General features: G+C 41.2%; 1 protein-coding gene across 1 annotated transcript in view; it reads right to left on the bottom strand.

Annotated features, from left to right (window-relative positions):
- Positions 1 to 19,108, bottom strand: part of MTUS2 (microtubule associated scaffold protein 2) — a 323,407-nt gene that overhangs the window by 193,646 nt on the left and 110,653 nt on the right. The window contains exons 3-5 of the mRNA XM_080376378.1: positions 15,176 to 15,369; positions 8,736 to 11,330; positions 2,670 to 2,910 (exon numbers count right to left, since the gene is read on the bottom strand). Coding sequence (XP_080232504.1) covers positions 2,670 to 2,910; positions 8,736 to 11,027 — 2,533 coding nt within the window. The 5' untranslated portion in view covers positions 11,028 to 11,330; positions 15,176 to 15,369. The remainder of the gene's footprint in view (positions 1 to 2,669; positions 2,911 to 8,735; positions 11,331 to 15,175; positions 15,370 to 19,108) is intronic.

The following is a 19,108-nucleotide window of genomic DNA, read 5'->3' as shown; positions in this document are numbered from 1 at the left end:
GTGGTGCCCAGTTCCATCTGAATATGAGGAAGAGCTTCTTTGCTTTGAGGGTGACAGAGACTGGAGCAGGCTGCCCAGAGAGGCTGTGGAGTCTCCTTCTCTGGAGACATTCAAACTGCTCCAGGAGAACCTGCTTTAGCAGGGGGTTGGACTAGATAATCTCCAGAGGTCCCTTCCAAGCCTGACCCTTCTGTGATAAGCTAATCTTGAATGGATAATTGGGAAATAAAATGCCAAAAATAAAAGAATGTAAAGTAATTAATATATATAATATAGGATATCAGAAACTGATGCAAGATAATAAGGGGAGGCATTGAATCAACAGAGAGAAGTAAGGAATATTTTGTGACAGAATAACATGTTGCAGAAAAATTAAACACGTTCTTCATCTCACAAGGAAAATGGAAGGTGAGATGCCAGAAGTGAAAATAATGTGTCCTGGGGTGGACAGTGAAAAACTGGAGACATTAGCAACCTCTCCAGAACAAGTCTTGGGTAATTTAAAATCAATAAAACCCGTCAGAGCCCAAAGACCAGATGAGACACACTTGAGGATCCTGAAAGAGATGGCAGACCGATTATTGGACTACCATGAGTTATCTTTAATAGCATCTTTGAAACAGTGAGGTATCAATAGACCAGAGAGAAACAAACAAAATAACAGTTGTAGGAAGGAAATAATGGAGAGCTATGAATTAAATTTGACCTCCAAAGTAGACAACGTCCAAAAAATATTCAGTGATAAGATCAAAAAACCCCAGCTTTTGAGAAATAGGAAAACTTTAGGAAATAAACTTTAGTGGAATAGGAATCACACTAACAGCTAGTGCAATTTCCTCATGTAGATTTCTCATGCACTGGCATTTTTAAAAGCAGTATTACAGACAACAAATAGGCCTGATCAGCTGATACTGTTTAGAATTTAGAATGCCACATAATATAGGAAGACAGTAAATTAATACATATAAGACAAGTTCCTATATGGATTAAAAATGGCTAAGGAAAAGCCACGTCTGCAGTCATCAATGATGTAGGATAATATGGATGATGGATGGATGAATAAAAATCAAGGCAACATTTGTTTCTGAGGACCAGAAAAGACAGTGGATTTGTTAGTAAGCCCTGCTCAGATATTCCTTTCATATCTATCTCTCAAACTGGTTCCTGTTACAGAAGGACTTACCCTACTTATAACCTGAACTTGCAGCCTCTTGCAGTTTCATTTAAATGGAAAATATGATCCAATTGCTCTCTGCACCTGTATTCCCACATTTAGTGCTGACTGAACTCAACTTACAGGGCTGAATTGATATTTACTACCCAGTGTGCAATCTTGGAATGTCTCAGAAGTCACACACAGCATGGTCAGCTTCTGCTAATGGCATCAACATAAATAAACTCCAGATGCAGGGTCAGATAGTAAAGGATAGCGGCAAGATGCACTGTATTACAGAGAACCTTGATTTTCTGATAAACCCCAAATCCTGGCCACCTGTACTACTGACTGATACTGTCTTCTCAGGGTATGTCAAGACAGTCTGGCCCATTTCCATTCTAATTTTCTTTACATTTCTTCTGCAGCTTAGTATGGTGAAACAGACACTGGGGAGAAAGAGTAATAGTTTTTAAATACCTGCAAAGAGGACAACACCCCACATCCACTCCAGACAGAAAAGGAAGTAAATTGCAACAAAGGGGATTAGGCAAAAGACTAGGGAAAACTTTTAACTTGCAAGTAGGTAATGCATTGGAGCAGCCTGCTTTCAGAGGCTGCAGGATCTCATATTGAAGGTTTTTATAAATAGCTTTTCATGAACAGGTTAAATAAACATCTATTAGAAGGAATCCCATCCTGGGGCAAGAGGAGGGACCACACGCCAAGTCATGCCTTAACTTTATCCCTTCTGACTATTTTTCAAAAACTCTGAAGACTTGTACACTACTAAACAGCTGCTATGTTTCACTCTGGAAATGACTGATTTTCAATTATCTCTGAACTTGCTGCTGTTTAAATGTACGTTGTTAAAACCTTCAAGCTTTTCCAGGCTACCAAATAGTGTCCTGTAGAAGTAATTATTATCTCTGCCTTGTGGCATTGCACACTTTTCCTTCTGACTCTTCTCTTGCTTTTCCCTCCCCTGTAATTCTGCCCAGGGTCACACTGAGCTGGGCAGTAACTGGGAAGAAAAAGGTACTACCAATGTTGTATCCAAAAAGGAGTATACCACGGCTTCAGAGAATCACGATCTCTGCTGGCACATCTGAATGCTGCCCAGGCTTTCAGAGCACAACATGGTAGGGAACATCATATTCAGATAGAACAACAGAGTCTTCATAATGGAAGAAAATGTCCCATTATCCTCCGCAGGACAAAAGCAAAGATTTTTTAGGCATTTACAAGGAGGAGGAAGATAAAAAGGAGCACAATGAGAATTATTACTGAAATTGATTCTCCTTCTTTGGCAACGACCTCTTAAACAACCTTTGTGCAAGCCCCAGATTCCTTAGACAGCCTTGCTGCAGGGTAAAAAGACGCTCCTCAAAGAGTGCTGTTGGAGCTTTGTAGTATCGGGTCAAGATGTTGTTCATTTTATGATATTTCTGGCTGAAAAATACAGAATCTTATTAGTGACTACAGTTAAAGGAAAGGAAAAGAAGTTCATACTTACCTGAAGCATCTGGATGATAGAGGCTGGGAGCACTGGTTATTTCTCCTTGCTGATGGAGACAGCTACCTGAGGATCTTTGACTTGCAATTAGAATCCTGCTCTTTGCAGATGGTAACCTGGACACTGCACCCAGTCCTAACTGTGGCTTGAGTATCATGGCAGATCGATAAAAACTTGGTGGGACCTCGTAATGAGTATATGGTGGAGGGCAAAATTCATCTTTTGCAGGCCTTTCCCCAACCTACAGAAAATCATAACAAACACAAATCAATGCAACAGAGCAATAAATCCAGAAAATACGAAGCTCTAAATTGCTTATAAAGACTAATTTTCCCTCCTTGTGAATCTGGATTTCAGAGCACTGCAGACTGACGATCATTTTCAAAAAACGATGGTCTTACTATATGAATTGCTTTCCAAAAATACAACATTACAGTCTCAATACACAACAAAACCCAAATAAAGAATTGCTGTCCTCCCCAAAAGAAAACAGACAAACGGAAGATCTTCAGTTAATGAAAATGACGTTACTGTTAAATCCTGAAAGGTGATACTATTTACAGAAGTAGATACACCAATATAGTGTGTAAGTGGGATTTTTATTAGACATTATTTAAAATATACTTACTAAAATACAGTTTTGGGGGAAGTCACTTTTAACTTAGCTAAAAATACAGCTGAAGGTATTTAAAGTTCATTTTATCAGAGAAATCACATTGTCAAATCATTTGTGTGAGGAAAAAAAAGCCCCCCACATGTTCTTACTGCAAAATGTTCACTGTAGTTTGTGCCCTTGCACATTTCTGTTCATTACATTTTCAGGGGGCTGTTGAATTTCCAAATCAGAGCTATAAAACCCAGCTGCCCATCTGAATTGGAGAAAAGAAGAAAATATGCAGATGTGAAACATTTACTCTTTATCACAAATAGAGGCTGTTTTGCTAAAATCAGTAACAAATCTCTCAGTATCTTAATGGGCGCATACTGTGGGGGCAGCACAGTATGTCTCAAGCTGGAAGTATTTCCAGCAAACTGGCTGTTACGAGGAAACTTGCAGTCAGGGAGTGACCCGGTTCCCTGATTCAGCCCTTGCATCTTTCTACATTCAAGGTGGGCTCTGACTCCCATCTTGGTGTGCTGTTTCGTGACTCAGGAGAAGGGCGCAAAGCAATGTCAGTAGTTTTCATTTCTCTATTTGCAAAGAACTGTTCTAGGTAGAGTCCAACTACTTTATAAATATCTTATAGAATGCAAAATCATCATAATGTAAAAAGGACCCATGAATATTTTTTCAGTGCATACCATTTAGGACACAAGAGGGGAAAAAAAAAAAAAAGAAAAAGACGGCTTAAGAAATAGGAAATCTGAACTAAATTTGTTTAAAAATTAATCAAAAAGTGCCATAGGCTACCTAGGAAGAAATGTAACTGCCAATTAATTAACTCTACTGTAAGTTATGATGCATATAATATGCCAAATCAATTTCTATTTAGCAATTATAAGCATTTAGAATATGCACTTCAACATTGGCTATAAAAGCTTTGATCCTAGCTGCTTCGAGAGCTTTAATCCTAATGTCGCAAATCTTTAATATGTTAAAAGATACAAGATTGGCCTTAACTATTAAATATAACATCTTTGAGGCCTCTGCACAGGAACTAGGAGGGCAGATGCAAAAAACAGGGATCTTTACATTTTTGCTCTGTGTTTTTTCCTTTGTTTGCAGTCCTATTTCCTGCCATTAGATCTTCCCACTTCCTTTTTTATTATAGTCCTATGACCTATTTCTACAAGTTAGGATGCAGTTTTTTACTGTATAGATGATTCTCTAGGCTTGAACTGCAGGAGATGCTCAGCTTCTTATTTTCAGCTTCTGGATATGAGATCGTTCTCCTGGATAAGACTCACTTATCTTTTCTCTCCCTGATGATTTTTTTTCAATCAGAATTCCGCTATACCCTTCTGATCATCTCATATTTAACTTCAGGTGAACATACCAATGCCAAGTACTTCAGTATAAGGAATAAAGAAAGCATTTAAATAAAGAAGCCATGCATTTTTTATAAACTGGGTCATCTTAGCCAAACCTTCAGTCACCTAATATTTTTTTATTATTGACAGTACGCTAGAAGTAACACAGAAGGGCCATAAACATGCACACTGAAATCAATCAATCATAAGCATAAAACCTCTTCTCAAGCTGAGAGAAGCAAGAAGGATTTAGAATAGAATCATTTAGGCTGAAAAAGACCCTTAGGATCATTGATTCCAACTGTAATTTACACAAATATCTTTGAAGAAACAGATGCTTTTTTTCAAAGAGCCCAGTTTTGGGGGACATAAACTTACTATGAAGACACATTAATTTTTCTTTTGTATTTAATGGTGAATTCATGAAGTGTAAAATTCAACTGGTCTCAACAGAATTGTACGCAACTACTAATTATAAGGCCATTTTAGAAATATATGGATTAATGTGAAACCTGTTAGCATCCTGTAGATTTTTGTACAAGGGACTTTTAAAGAAAAGATCTGTTGCACCCTGTCAAATAAAAAGAAGCTCAGCTTAGAGTTTTACTGTGTAGCTGTCTGCTCATTCCCCACCCATCCCATTTAATGATTTGTTAGGAAGAGATGGAAAGTCTGCAGCAAATACTTGGAGGATACAGAAATTTCCAGGCTGGGTAATCCTGAGCAGAGCTGGCAGCATGGCCAGCAGGTAAAGATGTCCAACACTTTCCTTCAGGTGTTTGTACCATTGTCAAACATTAACACCTCAAGCAAGAATTCTCTTGTCAAATGTCTGCTTCAGGCAACTATTTGGGAAAGAGTTGGTGACATTGGTTCAAGCAGCTCAGACAATGAGATTAGGGCAGGGAAATCGCTGGTTTGACTACGTATAAAACAACTCCCCCTAACCCTTTTTCCCCTACAAGTCTTTCATTTCAACAGGCTTTGGTCCATGCTTTCTAGAGCAGAAAGATGTCTATGCTGGGGAACAGACCCAAGGTGGTGGTTGAACAGGACAGGTGCAGCCTTGGGGATGCAGGCAGGAGAATGGTGATCAGCAGACCTCCTTACAGACTCCCACCAGAACCAGGGCTCTTGGCAGCAGCCATAAATAGTGAATAAAATGAGTCAGCGGTCACTCTCTGACAAGGCACAGACCATATCCATACGGGTAAACCCTCACCTTACAGACCAGGCTGGTCATAACCATGCTGGTCCTTGGGAACAGCCTCTGGGTAAGCACACGCTAGCCGAGATGAACACTGAGCTGGGGAGTGTGCTCCCAGTCCAGCAGTACAGGCAACCTTGTGCAAGCCTTGGAGGCCGTGCCCTCCCGCTCTTCCATTCACTAGCACAGCTACAGCCTTGGGGTCACACAGTCTGCTCTGTTGTTACTTTCCACAGACTTAACTGGGAACACAAAGTGGCCAGAAATTCCCACTGGTGCTGACTAGAAGAGGCTGAGGTCCAGGCTGAGATGGGAAGCCCACAATGTGATGAAGCATGTGGATATCAGCTATCTTCCCTGGACAACGACTGGGGGTTTTTAAGCACTTCACTTTGAGTGGTTTTCTACCTTCTTTTTTTTTTTTTGGTTTAAGACATGAAAGATCTACCACCACGCCATGCCAGGTTCCAAATAAAAGCATCCAAGGAGCTGTCAATGCCACAGGCAAGGCTGCCCGTTTAACTCCATTCCATTACGGATCCAGTCTCTAAGCACTGCTGGACTGCCTTCATGCCTGAGATAGGATATTTGTCTGAGCTGCTCTACACGGGCACAGGCAGCTCAGGGAACCCTGCAGGCTCCCCACTGCATGGAGGTAGCCCTCAAGGCGTCCTCATAGAGTTCTCCAGGACTTGCCTTGGAGTCTCCTGTCCAAAACAGCACCTTCCTATTTTTTCTAGCTCATGGCATCCAGAGGTGTATTTAATTGTTCCTACCATTTAGCTAGCTGAAGGGGGCTTAGAGATTACAGGTCTGACTGATAGCAGCTATTAACACTCCCTATTACAGCTATGCAAAGAGCTATAGAATACTAACCAAAGCTCTCCAAAGCCCAACTGGATGTGTGAAATAGGGCCATCTGAGATTTTTTTCTCTCACAAAGACAGTAGCCATCCTGCCCCAGCATCTCTTTGTCTCCAAAACCTCTGAGCCTTCAACTCTGTTCCTTCACCAGGGTGATTTTGATCTATCTCAATTCATCCTAATTGGTTTCTTTCTGATTACACATCAGCCATCTGCCATGAACCTGTACTGTGCACAGTTGCTCTTCTAAGCATCTGTCCACTTCCATGGATCAAAATCATTTCCCTTTCTCTTGATCCATACTGGAGACAAATCAGTCCCCTTTGCATCTTCTAGGGTGGCAGCACAAGAGAACAAATAACACAAACTGCAGTTTGATTGACTTTTCCTTCCCAGCCTTTCCTCCAGGCAATCCAGCTTCTTTGAAGAAGCAACTTGCTTCCCACTTTGAAATACCCTTCTAATTCTAGTCTAGAGCAGATCATGCTGCAGACTTGCCACAACTTGAGTCCTTCTCATGTTAAGAACAGTCCTCGGTGGTGCACAGAAATTGACCCTTTGCTCCCAGACGTGTCTGCTGATCCTGCCTGATTATCTGAACCCCAACTGTACGTGCCATAGATACCTATAGTCTTCAGAGGATCATGTCACCCTATAAACAGCCAAACAGCTGCACAATCTGGGTTACTGTGGCTTTAATTTCCATTGCTATATATTAAATGGTAATAACATAGCAATTTTCCCTAAACTTACCAGGCAATTGTGAAGATACACTAATGATGGCTAGCACAGATAAGCTCACAATGACTAATAATTCCTCCTCTGGATGCAAAATATAAAGGACAGAGTTGGAAACCGAAGGGAAGGCCAGTGAGCACTGTCCTTTCTGTTTTGGGATGAGATGGTGCTCTATGAAAAACTATAATCCATGATCACTTCAGTAGGTTGCCTGTTAATACGGCATTAGGGCTAACCAACACTCACACACAATATCTTTAATATGGTTATTTGCCAGCTTTTGATTGTCAACACTGTCACCAAATTTGTTATTTCAATGTTGTTCTTTGGATAAACACTGTATGTAGAATGAGGCAGGCATTAATACAGCCTCAGTTAACACCATGAGACACGCAGCAAAAAAACATAGTAATTTTTCTTTCTTAAAGACTGGTTCAAATTAAAACCACTTGTCTTATCATCAGTATTTATATCAAAAGCTTGATTGTTGAGCTACCACAGGTCCCCAGCAGCACAGGGCAAAGGCACATCACAGACCCAAATGTAGCTCCCTCTTTCCTGTCCTTTCTCCACCTTCCAAGCAAGGTCAGCCTTCCTCCATAGCCCTCACCTCCCAGCATGGATTTCAGGGAACCAGGACTCCTGCCTGACTTATCAAAACAGAAACACAATGAGATATCAGTAGCTATAACAGACCAGAAGGACTTCCATCACCTTTTAGCTGCTTGGGAAGGTTTTCTGGGGAAAGATTTCTTATCTGAGGTGCAAGTAAATATAACATACAACATTAAAACGAGTTAAAAGAAACCAGCTCTGATAGCCCCTGGGCTTCAGTACAGCTAAACAGAAGGGAATTAGTTTAGACCTCTAGTGCTCTGTCTGCAAAAAACTGCCAACTTTCCCGTTATGGAGGAAAAGTCTCTGTGGGCAGATTACATTTATTTCCCAAAGCTGTTCTTTGGGGGCAAAAAAGACATTCCACTTATGAATAAATTCAAACAGTATGTTTTTTTCCTTTCTAAACACCCATATTTATATTACTAGCAGGGGACTGGTTTCCTGGAAAACACTGAAGGAACACAGTGACAACTTCCAGTCACAGATCAGACATCGCAACAGCGTCAGTGCCAGAAACAGGTAAGTTTATTCAGTTCTAATGATCAGACATTACCTTGATTTAAGACTTTTTTCTTATTTGAGGTTTGAGAACTAACTTCTGGCAGCAGCAAGTAAGAAAACGATCACCACCTGGCATACAAAAGAGATTGTCAAAGCTGCCTCCTTACCTCCTGCAGAAACTTCTCGCTCATTGAACCGAAGTGATGGCCCGGGGGCCTAATTCCTGACACCACCAGTCCAGAACTGAAAAGTCTTGGCTTCTGGAGGTCAGGTTTAAATTTCTCGTATAGGATGCTGGTGGGCTTCGACTCCCCTCCATTGGATGCCTTCTGCTCCGTAGAGATGGGCATGCCACACGTGGGGCTACCAAAGGGCATCCCTGCTGGCGCAAACAAAGGGTCAAGCTGCTCTATCGAACGAGGATTTCTCCTAATGTATGTGATGATTTTAGGTCTCACAGGTTTGGGCCTGGGTATGGCAGGTTTCACCTCCACACTTTCTTCCAGCTTTTCACTGCAGTCACTGTCCACATCTGCCTTCTCTGCAAGGGAGCCCTTGGAGTGGACCAAGATAGGTTTTGGGATGGCACTGCTGCAAGCAGTCTTGATAGGCACTTTAGAGGATATGTTTAACAACTGCGTACTGTCAATGGGAGGTAGGACTGAGGAGGGTGACAGTTTGTCAACATGAAGTGCATAAAGGTCCTTCAAATTACTGTTTGATAGCGTGGGCTGACTATTAACTTCCTGTGTTGCCACTGGGCGCACAGGAGTTTGGACACATAAAAAGGCATCAGCCTTTGCTGAAATGTTACAGCTCTCCGGTGCTTCCTCTGGAGGATGTTTCTGTGCGTTAGCTGTCTTTTTACTTGGAACTGAAAAGCTCGAGGCTCCTGCATCACTGTCGTGGTTGTCGGGTTGTTGGTTTGACGCTGTTTCTGCACTGCATGCTCCGTGTTGATCTGAGACATCAGAAACAGATACAGCAACATCCTCAGTGCTTCCTTTGACTAATGTCAGTTTATCCTCATTAACTTTCAAGGGTTTGCTGTCAGGTAGATTAATATTCTGTATAAGAGATATCTGTTCACCAACTGTTTCTGTACAACCTGCATCAACTTCATGTAAATTTTTGTTTTTTCTAGGTGTCACTTTGCCACTGGATTTACTACTGCAGGAGAGTGGGAATGATGTTTCCACTTCTTCGTCAGTAAAATATTCCTCACCAACCTGGTCAGTTGCCTTGTTGTCACTGTCATTGTTTCCTCTCCCTTCCTCACCAATGGTGACATTATCACTCAGCAATTTTTCATCAGGATAGGTTACCACCTGGCTTGACAATGGATCCTCTGCTTTATTACAGGTGTCTTGAAAATGGGATGCTTGAAATTTTGATGCATCAGACCCAGAGCCTTTCTGTTCCTGCACTGCTGTATTTTCATCTTTTTGACATCCCAGGAACTCTTCCAGCATAATTCTCTCAATCTTTTGTTGACAAGTATTTTTAGATTGTAGAGACAGTGCAGTCTTAAGCTCCGTTTTTTTACTTTTATCACCCTGACCTAATTGTGCTTCTGATTTACTCGCAATCTCATTGGGCTTAACAGTTGAAAGTTGAGAATGAGAAGTATGCAGTGTGCTTTCAACGTTAACATTTGGTACATCTTCTGGTTTACTTATTTTCTTATTCCCTGAGGTAGATGGTTTTGAATAAAGTACAGTATTTTCCTCTGAGGTATTGTCAAGTGGATGAAACACCATCCCAAGAAAATGGTCTGTGGATGTTTTTTGTGATTTCTCTGTATTTCCTATCAAACGGTGCGATCTGTCAATGGAGTCCAATGATGCAGAAAGCAGACGTTTACATGACACACGGCCAATGCAGTCTTTTGCAAATGTTTCAGACTGAGGAGAGAATTTACTTGGTCTTCCCAAAGAAAGCCTTTTTATTCTCTCCACCTCCACAGTCCTGGACATTTTACCCTTACAAAAGTTCGGGGTTAAGTCAACATCACCTTTGGAAATAACCTCCAGGTTGGCATCGTTTGTGCTACTTTTTAAATTGGACAGACTTTGTCCACGGCTAATCCTGATATACCTTGATATATCCTTAGCTTCGCAGGTCCTAGAATCTTTCCCCATCTCCCTGCTTGTGGTGGAGGGCAGCTTACTTTCCTGTACACTGGTGTGACAGGTCTGAGAGTCTTTGAAGGTCAAGAGTTTATTCTGCTCTGTATTCAGATGAGCAACTTTCTCTGATCCTCCACAGTGTATATTCCCACTTTCATCTGTCAAACCACGTTTCCTAACATCCCCTTCAGTGGTCCTAGTTTTTGTCACAATTTGGTTGGCATTGGTATCCCCCACACTCACTATGCTTTCATTATTATTTTTTATTTCACTGCGGTTGTCCTGAAGCTGGGCATAACATGACTTGCTTGGGATTAACGGAGCACTCATTTTGAAGCTTCAGGTGACTGCCTTTTTGACAGTCCTAATTAACGAGAAAGCTTTTTTTTTCCTTGTCAGGTTAACTATTATGCATGCTTCAGTTATATATTTAAATTATAAAGTCATCAGTAGAAAATTCCTTGTCAGAAAGCTTGGAATCTCTTGTCAGAGTCACATTTTTGTGCTGCTCAGTTGTCTTTTGTGCAGCCTCTGGACATAGGAAATCTTTGTGAGGTGCAGTAGAGAGGTTCAACAAAAGCAAGACAGATCTGTTAAGTTCCCTCTGAATAAAACCCAGTTAATCCAGCCAACCTACAAGAAAAAAAAAAAAAACAAAACAGAACACAGACATTACACCGATGTCAGGAATCATGATAACTAAACCAAAGCTAAAATCAACAGCACTCTCAGGTACATCCCCAGGATAGAGCATTTTCAAACACTTTAGATGCTGTTTCAATCACAGCTGTGTTCCCAGGACAGATTCTTCGCATAGCACAGATCTCTGACTTGAGAAATTACACAATTAAAACTGCCCTGGTTAGAAGAGTGGTTACTACTGTTTTTAAGCCACACAGATTTACAAATCAAAGTAAGTATAAATAGCTAGGAGAGGTTGGGTCCCAACATCGAGGGTCTAAGCACTTTCATATTGCTACAACAATGTCTTTATTACACCAAGAGTGGCTACTGATGCATTTAAAGCACCACTGTGTAGACAAGCTGTAAGTAATAAAATTCCAGCTCCATTAGAGGATGTGTATGGGTTTCTCTCCTTGCCTTGTATGAATTACTGCTGTACTTGTGCTGACACTCCATTCCTGTTGATACTTCTTAGCCAGATCTATAGATGCCAAGAAAGCAAAAACTATGGCTGTAAGCCTGCATATAAAAGCAGTGTTTTTCTGAGGCATCTGCACACGTGTATGTTCAAATATGGAGGATTATACACCAGTCCCAATACAGTGCAACTCCTTTTGGCTTCTCCACCCTGGGGCTTTGGGAGCCCAGATTTTGTCCTCTATCACCTCCAACAAGATCAAGGGGAAATTTCTGTCTATACCATGCCTAAATTCAGTCTCTGAGACATTTTTTGTACCCTGTATGTTCATACCTTTCATCATAAAGAAATACGGGAACTAGAAATTGGAACATGCTCCAAAGTATCTAGAAGATAGAATTAAAACACCTGCAATGCTACAAGCTGTGCTGGGTTTCTAATCAGGGGCTCACAGAGGCAGTAATCAGAAGTGCTGATTAAGTCCGCGGCTCTGTCTACAGCATCTGGGTGCAAGTCTGGGCCTGTGTTTCTAACCCTCACTATGAGCAGGTCCTCCCAGCCTTCGTATTCAGTTCAGTTCAGTTCAGTCCTGACCACAACATCTGGCTCTAAGCTCAATCCAGTTTCTTTATACGGTGCACACACATGTTGGTTGAGCCTGGATTCAGGCTTCTGGCATAGTTTCAGCTCTTCAGCAAATAATAACTAATTAAATTAATTCATGAAACAGAACACAGTATTAAGAATTTTACTTCACCACCACAGAATTGTGTTATTATAGATCTCATTCACAAAGCATTGTAAAGCAAGACTTTTAAACTGCTTCTGTGATCTGTCCTTATTCCCAGAGAAAAAAGAATTGAATACTTATTAAATGAAATACATGTATTATGGAGTTTCCGGTTCATTTCTTGTTCATTTTTTTCTGAAAAAAATGATAATACCAGAGTTTACATACTCATCCTGAAAGCTGAACTCTAAATGCTCTTCACTGGGCAAACCATGTCTGTTGTTATCTGTTTGGTTAGCTAGAAAGGGGCATTGATGGGCTCCAGAGGGAGCTGAGTTCAGTCAACTTGTGTTTCTCCCTCAGTTGGCAAATGGCATCGCTCTGTGGTTTCAAAAGTGAGGGCCACAGAAATCATCAGAGGGCTGAAACACCTCTCCCGTGGAGGCAGGCTGAGAGAGTTGGGATTGTTCAGCCTGAAGAAAAAGGCCCTGGGGGACCTATTGCAACCTTTCAATACTTAAAGGCAGCTTACAAGAAAGCTGGACAAAGAGTTTTTACCAGGGTCTATAGTGATAGGACAAGGGGCAACAGTTTTAAAAGAAAAGCAGGTAGGTTTAGAACAGACATAAGGAAGAAATTCTTTACTATGAGGGTGATGACTGAGACACTAGAACAGGTTGGCCAGAGCAGTTGTGGATGTTCCTCTCTAGAAGTGCTCAAGGCCACATTGGATGAGGCTCTGAGCAACCTGATCTAGTGCATGATGTCCCTGCCCATGGCAGGGATGCTGAACTAGGTGACCTTTAAAGGCCCCTTCTAAAACAAACCCATTCTATAATTCTATGAATTGAATTGAACAGTGAGCAAAACTTTGGGGAATTGAGAAAAAGATGGAGGAAACTCATCTTTCTTGCACCATTTGTACTCTCTCACCAAAAGTGTCACCCGATGGCCCAAAACTTTAACAGATTGTGGCGAGTTGACTATGGCTGGCTACCAGATGCCTACCCAGCCATATTCTCATTCTCCCTTCTCAACAGGACAGGGGGAGAAAACAAGATGAAAAAGCTCATGGGTAGAGATAAAGACATGAAGATCATTTACCAAGTACCATCACAGGCAAACCAGACTTCCCTTGAGAAAAAATAATTTATTCCCAATTAAAATAGAGTCGAATGGTGAGGAACAAAAGAGCTAAAATACCTTCCTGTGAGGAAATCACCTACTCCTTTTTCCCAGGCCTAGTTTCACTCTATTCACAGCTCCTCCACTCCACCAGTTGCTCCTTCCCTGCCTTTCCAGAGACACTGGACCTCCATGTCCTACAGCAGTATGTATAAATAAATTGGTAAATAATAACTGCGAGGTATATTAAACCCTAAGTACCATATATGGATGATGCATTCAAATGTACAAGTAGAGCAATACATTAATTTGCCATTTATTTTCTTCTCTAAATCTCTTACATGGGTTTAGAACAAAGATAACTAAGACATTTAAAACTATAAACATAATGCTAAGAGGTTGTTGGTTCCTCTTGTTTACACTGTCCCCAATATGATTAGTAGCAATGCAAATGAAGATTGTTTTGGAAAAAATATATTGTGGAAATACCTGTATTAATTGAAAGCACCTTCACACACCTTGTGTAACACAAGCCATGCTAGTATGCTTCAGACACCAGACCAAATAATTTGGTTTAATATTGCTTGTACAAACTGATAGACATGAGGGTCAGAAAGATCTGTCCCCTCTCAAACACAGTGCACTACACAACCTCAGTACACCACCAGCTGAAATTAAGCTCTTAAAGCAGCCAATGCTGGCCAGAGACACAGAGTTCAAACGTATGTGCAATTATGTTGCTTTTAAGAGAAGGGACAATAAAATACTGTCTAGGCAGAGATTAATCTCAGACAGTGTTAGCATTGCTCCTGTGCTTCCTCCAGAGTCAGTGAGAAGGGACAGGCACTTTGGAAAGGTGGTTCATCTCGTGCTAACACCTTTCAGAATGGACCCTATGCACCCAGCCTTCCAAGTTCATCTCTTCTGGTGACATCGAGCCTCAGATAAAGGATGTCACAGACCTGAAGAACCCATTACATCCTTATAATTACATCCATACAATTACCCAAAATATTTTCTTCTGCAAAATATTGCCTGTTTAATTTTGTAATCTGTTTTAAAGTTGCCATTACAATGAATACAGAATAATGATTCTATGTTTGAAAATAACACAAGACTTCGTTCTGCTATAGAACATACTGATAGCACAGGACTCCTGCTAAATTAATACAAAAACGTAATCAAGCATCTATTCCAATCAATACTTTATTAATCCACTTTTCCCTGTGAAGGAATACAAGATTTTGGTTTTGGCTCAATTAAGATAATACATACTGTGATAGACACATTTGGGAATAAGATGTATGCCTTTTTGTTACACCTGGGACCTTAGAAGATTTGATCATTCTCATATAAACATCTTCTATTTAAGAAGCTTTGGCTTGGATTTTCTGCAGGATAGTTGATTTTATGTTGTACTGTCTAGGCTCAACTTCACTATGCTCTTTGGAGTCAGTGAGATGAAAAGACTCAGCTGTGCCTGGGTTCTGCTGGCTTCTCCTATGTTTTTTTATTACTCACCTCTCCTGACTGATGTTGGCTGGCACACACACATCTAAAGTCACTCCCTGCTGTGCAGGAATGCTCTGAGATGACCGGGATGTGAACCTCCTAACTCTTCAGATACCCTCTTTAGCTCAGGAACAGCGGGTAAGAGAAGACTTGATCCCAGCAATGACAACACCTCATCACTTGGCAGCATCTCACTGGGGACCCTGGACAAGAAACACAACTGCAAGTCTTAAAGACTGAACTTGGTATATGCAACTCTTGATATGGGTAAACAATTCTTGATACTGTATAGTGTAAAAAATATCCCCTCTGAATTGCTGAGAGTGGAAAATGAAATCATAGCTCTCCATCCCACAACATCTTGGCAGAATGCGATAACTGTATTTGTGGAAAAAAAAACTTTACAAAGTGATGTGAATGTGCTAGACAGTAAAATAAAATGATACCCACCAGACTACAGTTAGCTATGAATCCCGCAGGGAGAAGAAAATTTCAAGGAGCCAGAAACATAACTAAATACTTTTGTTTAACTTCAGCAGTATCAGTTTCCTTCTGAGATGTTTCTCTCTTAAGAGCCTCTGTTCTAAACCTGAGCCCATTTAATGATGATCTAGGAAAGAAGTCTAAAACAGTTTCTTCCTGTCTGCTTCTGCAGTTCCTCCACTACACTTTGCTCCATCCTAAGCTGCATTTGGCCAGCAGGTCCCATCCTACCCTCTGGAGACAGCAGGGAGAAGGTGAAGCTGAGCTGGATGATTTCTGTGCCATGACACACAGCATGGACTGTATCAGCAAAGCTCAAGTTTGTAAAACGTAACCAGCTAAAAAAAGAAAGCAGCAGCCTGCTTCTAAATAGTAACAGCAGCTTTTTTTTTTTTTAAACAAGCAGTGCAGAAATATCGCTATCCTCAGTAGGCAGCGAATAAAAGAAAAATGGTAAAGCATTACCACGTTATTGGCTATCTGTTTTGGTTTTAATCCACCACAAAAATAGAACAGTAATAATTATGAGATATGGAAAGGAATTATCAAAGCACAAGGAAAAATAAAACTGGAAATAAAGAAATAAAATCTGAAATGTGTTGAGAAGTTTGGCTCTTGTATAAGTATTTCCTAACGCAGGCTGTCACAGCTGCTTACCCATCCTAGTACATATAGTCTAAACCCAGAGTATTTACAACAAGATACATTAAAAACATCTGGTTGTACTAGTAATTCTGTGCATGGCCCAGGCTGATTGCCCTTTCTGTACACAGTGTATGAGAAGCACCTGAGTACCTTATTAAGCAATGGGTTTGTAAATGGCTGGGGCAGAGCCAGTAGCCTGCAAATGGTCAGCCACGGGAATGCTCTCAGCCCAGCGGGTAGTGGGGGGTGCTGCGCGGGGATGAGGATCACACAGGCCTTCAGCTGCATGTGGGCCCTGCACACCAGCCCACTTCGTCATGACTGAGAAAGGAGTCATGAAGTGTGACAACATGTTTATCCTCGCAGAAAGTAACTACAACTGCTTGATCACAACTCAGTTGAAAGCCTGAAGTGAGAAGCCTCCGGCCATTTCCTTCAGAGGCAACGCCGGTCACAAGCTCCAAGATGACAAACCGCTGCAGCATGCAGGACAAGGGCTGAGCACAAGCTCCAGCTCTGCTCCCCTCTGCACAAGCAGCACAGATCTGAACAGAACGAGCATCTTGGCGTTACAGCACGCACAGATAGACCTCTGCCGAAACAGACCCAAAGAACGAAATGCTGGCCCACAGGGAAGACACTCCTATTGTCTGCCCAACGCAGCGATGGAGGAAGACAGATGAAAGTACATGAGGAATATATTTGTATGAGGTGGGAAACAGATGCTGGTTTTACAGTTACTACAGAAAACTGGCATGGACAGCAGCATCCTGACATGCACAGGTGCCCCAAGAAATACTGCTGGGGAGAGCTGGCAACCCAGCCACCGCCTCACCGAGGCTTTCTCTGCGAGAGGAGATACTGCTGCATGTGATGCCAGGGCTGCACGCTGCCAAGAACAGACTCCCACGGCTGAAACAAACACAGTGCTGGAAGGGAAGGAGGCGGGAATATCTTCTTGAGAAGCCCAAATCATTACACAGAACAACTTCCAGCGGTGATGGAAGTTGAAAGCTGATACTAGGACATTAAAAAAAAAAAAAAAAAGAAAAAAGCCAATAAACCTCTTGGAGTGGGTAACATACAATCGGAATTAATTAAAAGCAGTGAAGAAGCGCTCACCCAGGCATGTGATAATTTTGTTAATGTGATTTGGAAGGCTGAGAGCTAAGATTTGGATACACTCCCCAATGGCTTCTATTCATAACAAAGCAGACCCAGCTGTCTGGGGAAATTACAGCATAATCTCATAATTGGCAGATCCTATGGAAACGTTGCTATAGATCACGAAGAGGACAGCACTTCAGATTGACAACTTTCTGCCTGATGAGCAATTAAGACATAGGCAGATAAGAGAAATGGTGGAGCAAATGTTAAATTTTTACACACTGGAAAATGATAGGAAAGCAGTTCTTATTCACTTGTGAAACTGAAACGATCTGAAAATATCAGAGGATTTTGCAAAGCGTGACCCAGTAGCATTTCCAGAATTTAAGTGTTTTAGTGGTTTTAATGTCTTCACAATAAATAAATTATAATCTTTTCACTAGTTATATGATTACCTATTTTTTATCTATATAAATATAATTATAAAAAAAGGATATAAAATAGAGAACGGTTTCATATACCAAAGCAAAGATTTTCAGTTCTACTTTATCTGTTATTGACCAACAAAACAGGTTTTATTTTATACAAATTATTAATGAACTTATACTGGTTTATCGAATTCAAAATGATTATGAACAAACCAGATTTTAAACATTTGCCACATTTAGCTCAAAGATTTTCTAAATCAAGCTTTTTTCATTTTACAGTTCCAAGTAATATTTCAAGATCAAATTTCCTTTGTGTTGACATTTTTTAAAGTTTTTTAAATGGCAAGTCAGGTAACACAGAAAGGTTTATTTCTCTACCCAAATTAGTATTTTGTTTTCCTAAATAGCAGGATGATAACAAGCCCAGTGGAGGACTCTGGTTCTTGCTTTCAGCTAGGCCTGTGAGGAGACATTTCCACGTTTTTATCTTGGGCCAGTAGTTCCCCTTTACTTCCAGTTGCCATGTCACATGAAGGGTATCACACACACCAAATGTGTTAGGTATGGTCACATACCTGCATGGCCACTGGCCAAGCTCCTGAGCTCCTGGAAACTGAGCCCATGATGAATGAGATGGTGATGTAGCCAGAGGACGACTGCTGAGAAGGATTCAGCCCAGGTCCTGCCCACCACCAGAATCAACCAGAAAGTGCCCAAATCAAGAGTTCAGCCTTATCCTCTATGTCCTGTTCACTTGCTGTCTTCACTCTCATTCCCCAGGGGTTTTAGGGTCAAGCTTGCAGTAATGTAATTTCCTTATACAACACCCCTGAGAGATCCCTGGGAACCAGCACAGTTCCCTGTTTGCTGAAAACCACAGCCAAGTGCATCATTCCCAAAAAAACAGCCAAAGGTGAAGATGCTAAAGCAAGGCTGTACCCTGATTTCCCCAAGGGAGGGGAGGTGGTAGCATCTCTCTCCATGATCTGAAGCAATAGGACTGAAAAATCAGGTGCCAGCATGAGACCTCAGTCCTAGAACTCACTGTAGTTCCTGACAGCATCAAATATACAAGTGGCTTGCAAGTGCAACTTTCCTTTCTGAATAAAATTAAAAAATTGAAAAGATGCTCCGTTTAAAAAATATTTTTATATATCCTTAATTGCCGATGTATGGCAACTGGAGGACATAAACACAGCAGGGAGAGCAAAGGGCTTGCACTGTTTTTCCTTTGGCTGAATACCCCTTTTCAGCACTGGAGGGTTTTATCTCACAGGCC

Source organism: Falco punctatus (assembly GCF_963210335.1).
Source record: "Falco punctatus genome assembly, chromosome: 2".
Taxonomy (NCBI): domain Eukaryota; kingdom Metazoa; phylum Chordata; class Aves; order Falconiformes; family Falconidae; genus Falco; species Falco punctatus.
This window is presented reverse-complemented; position numbering and strand designations above follow the sequence as displayed.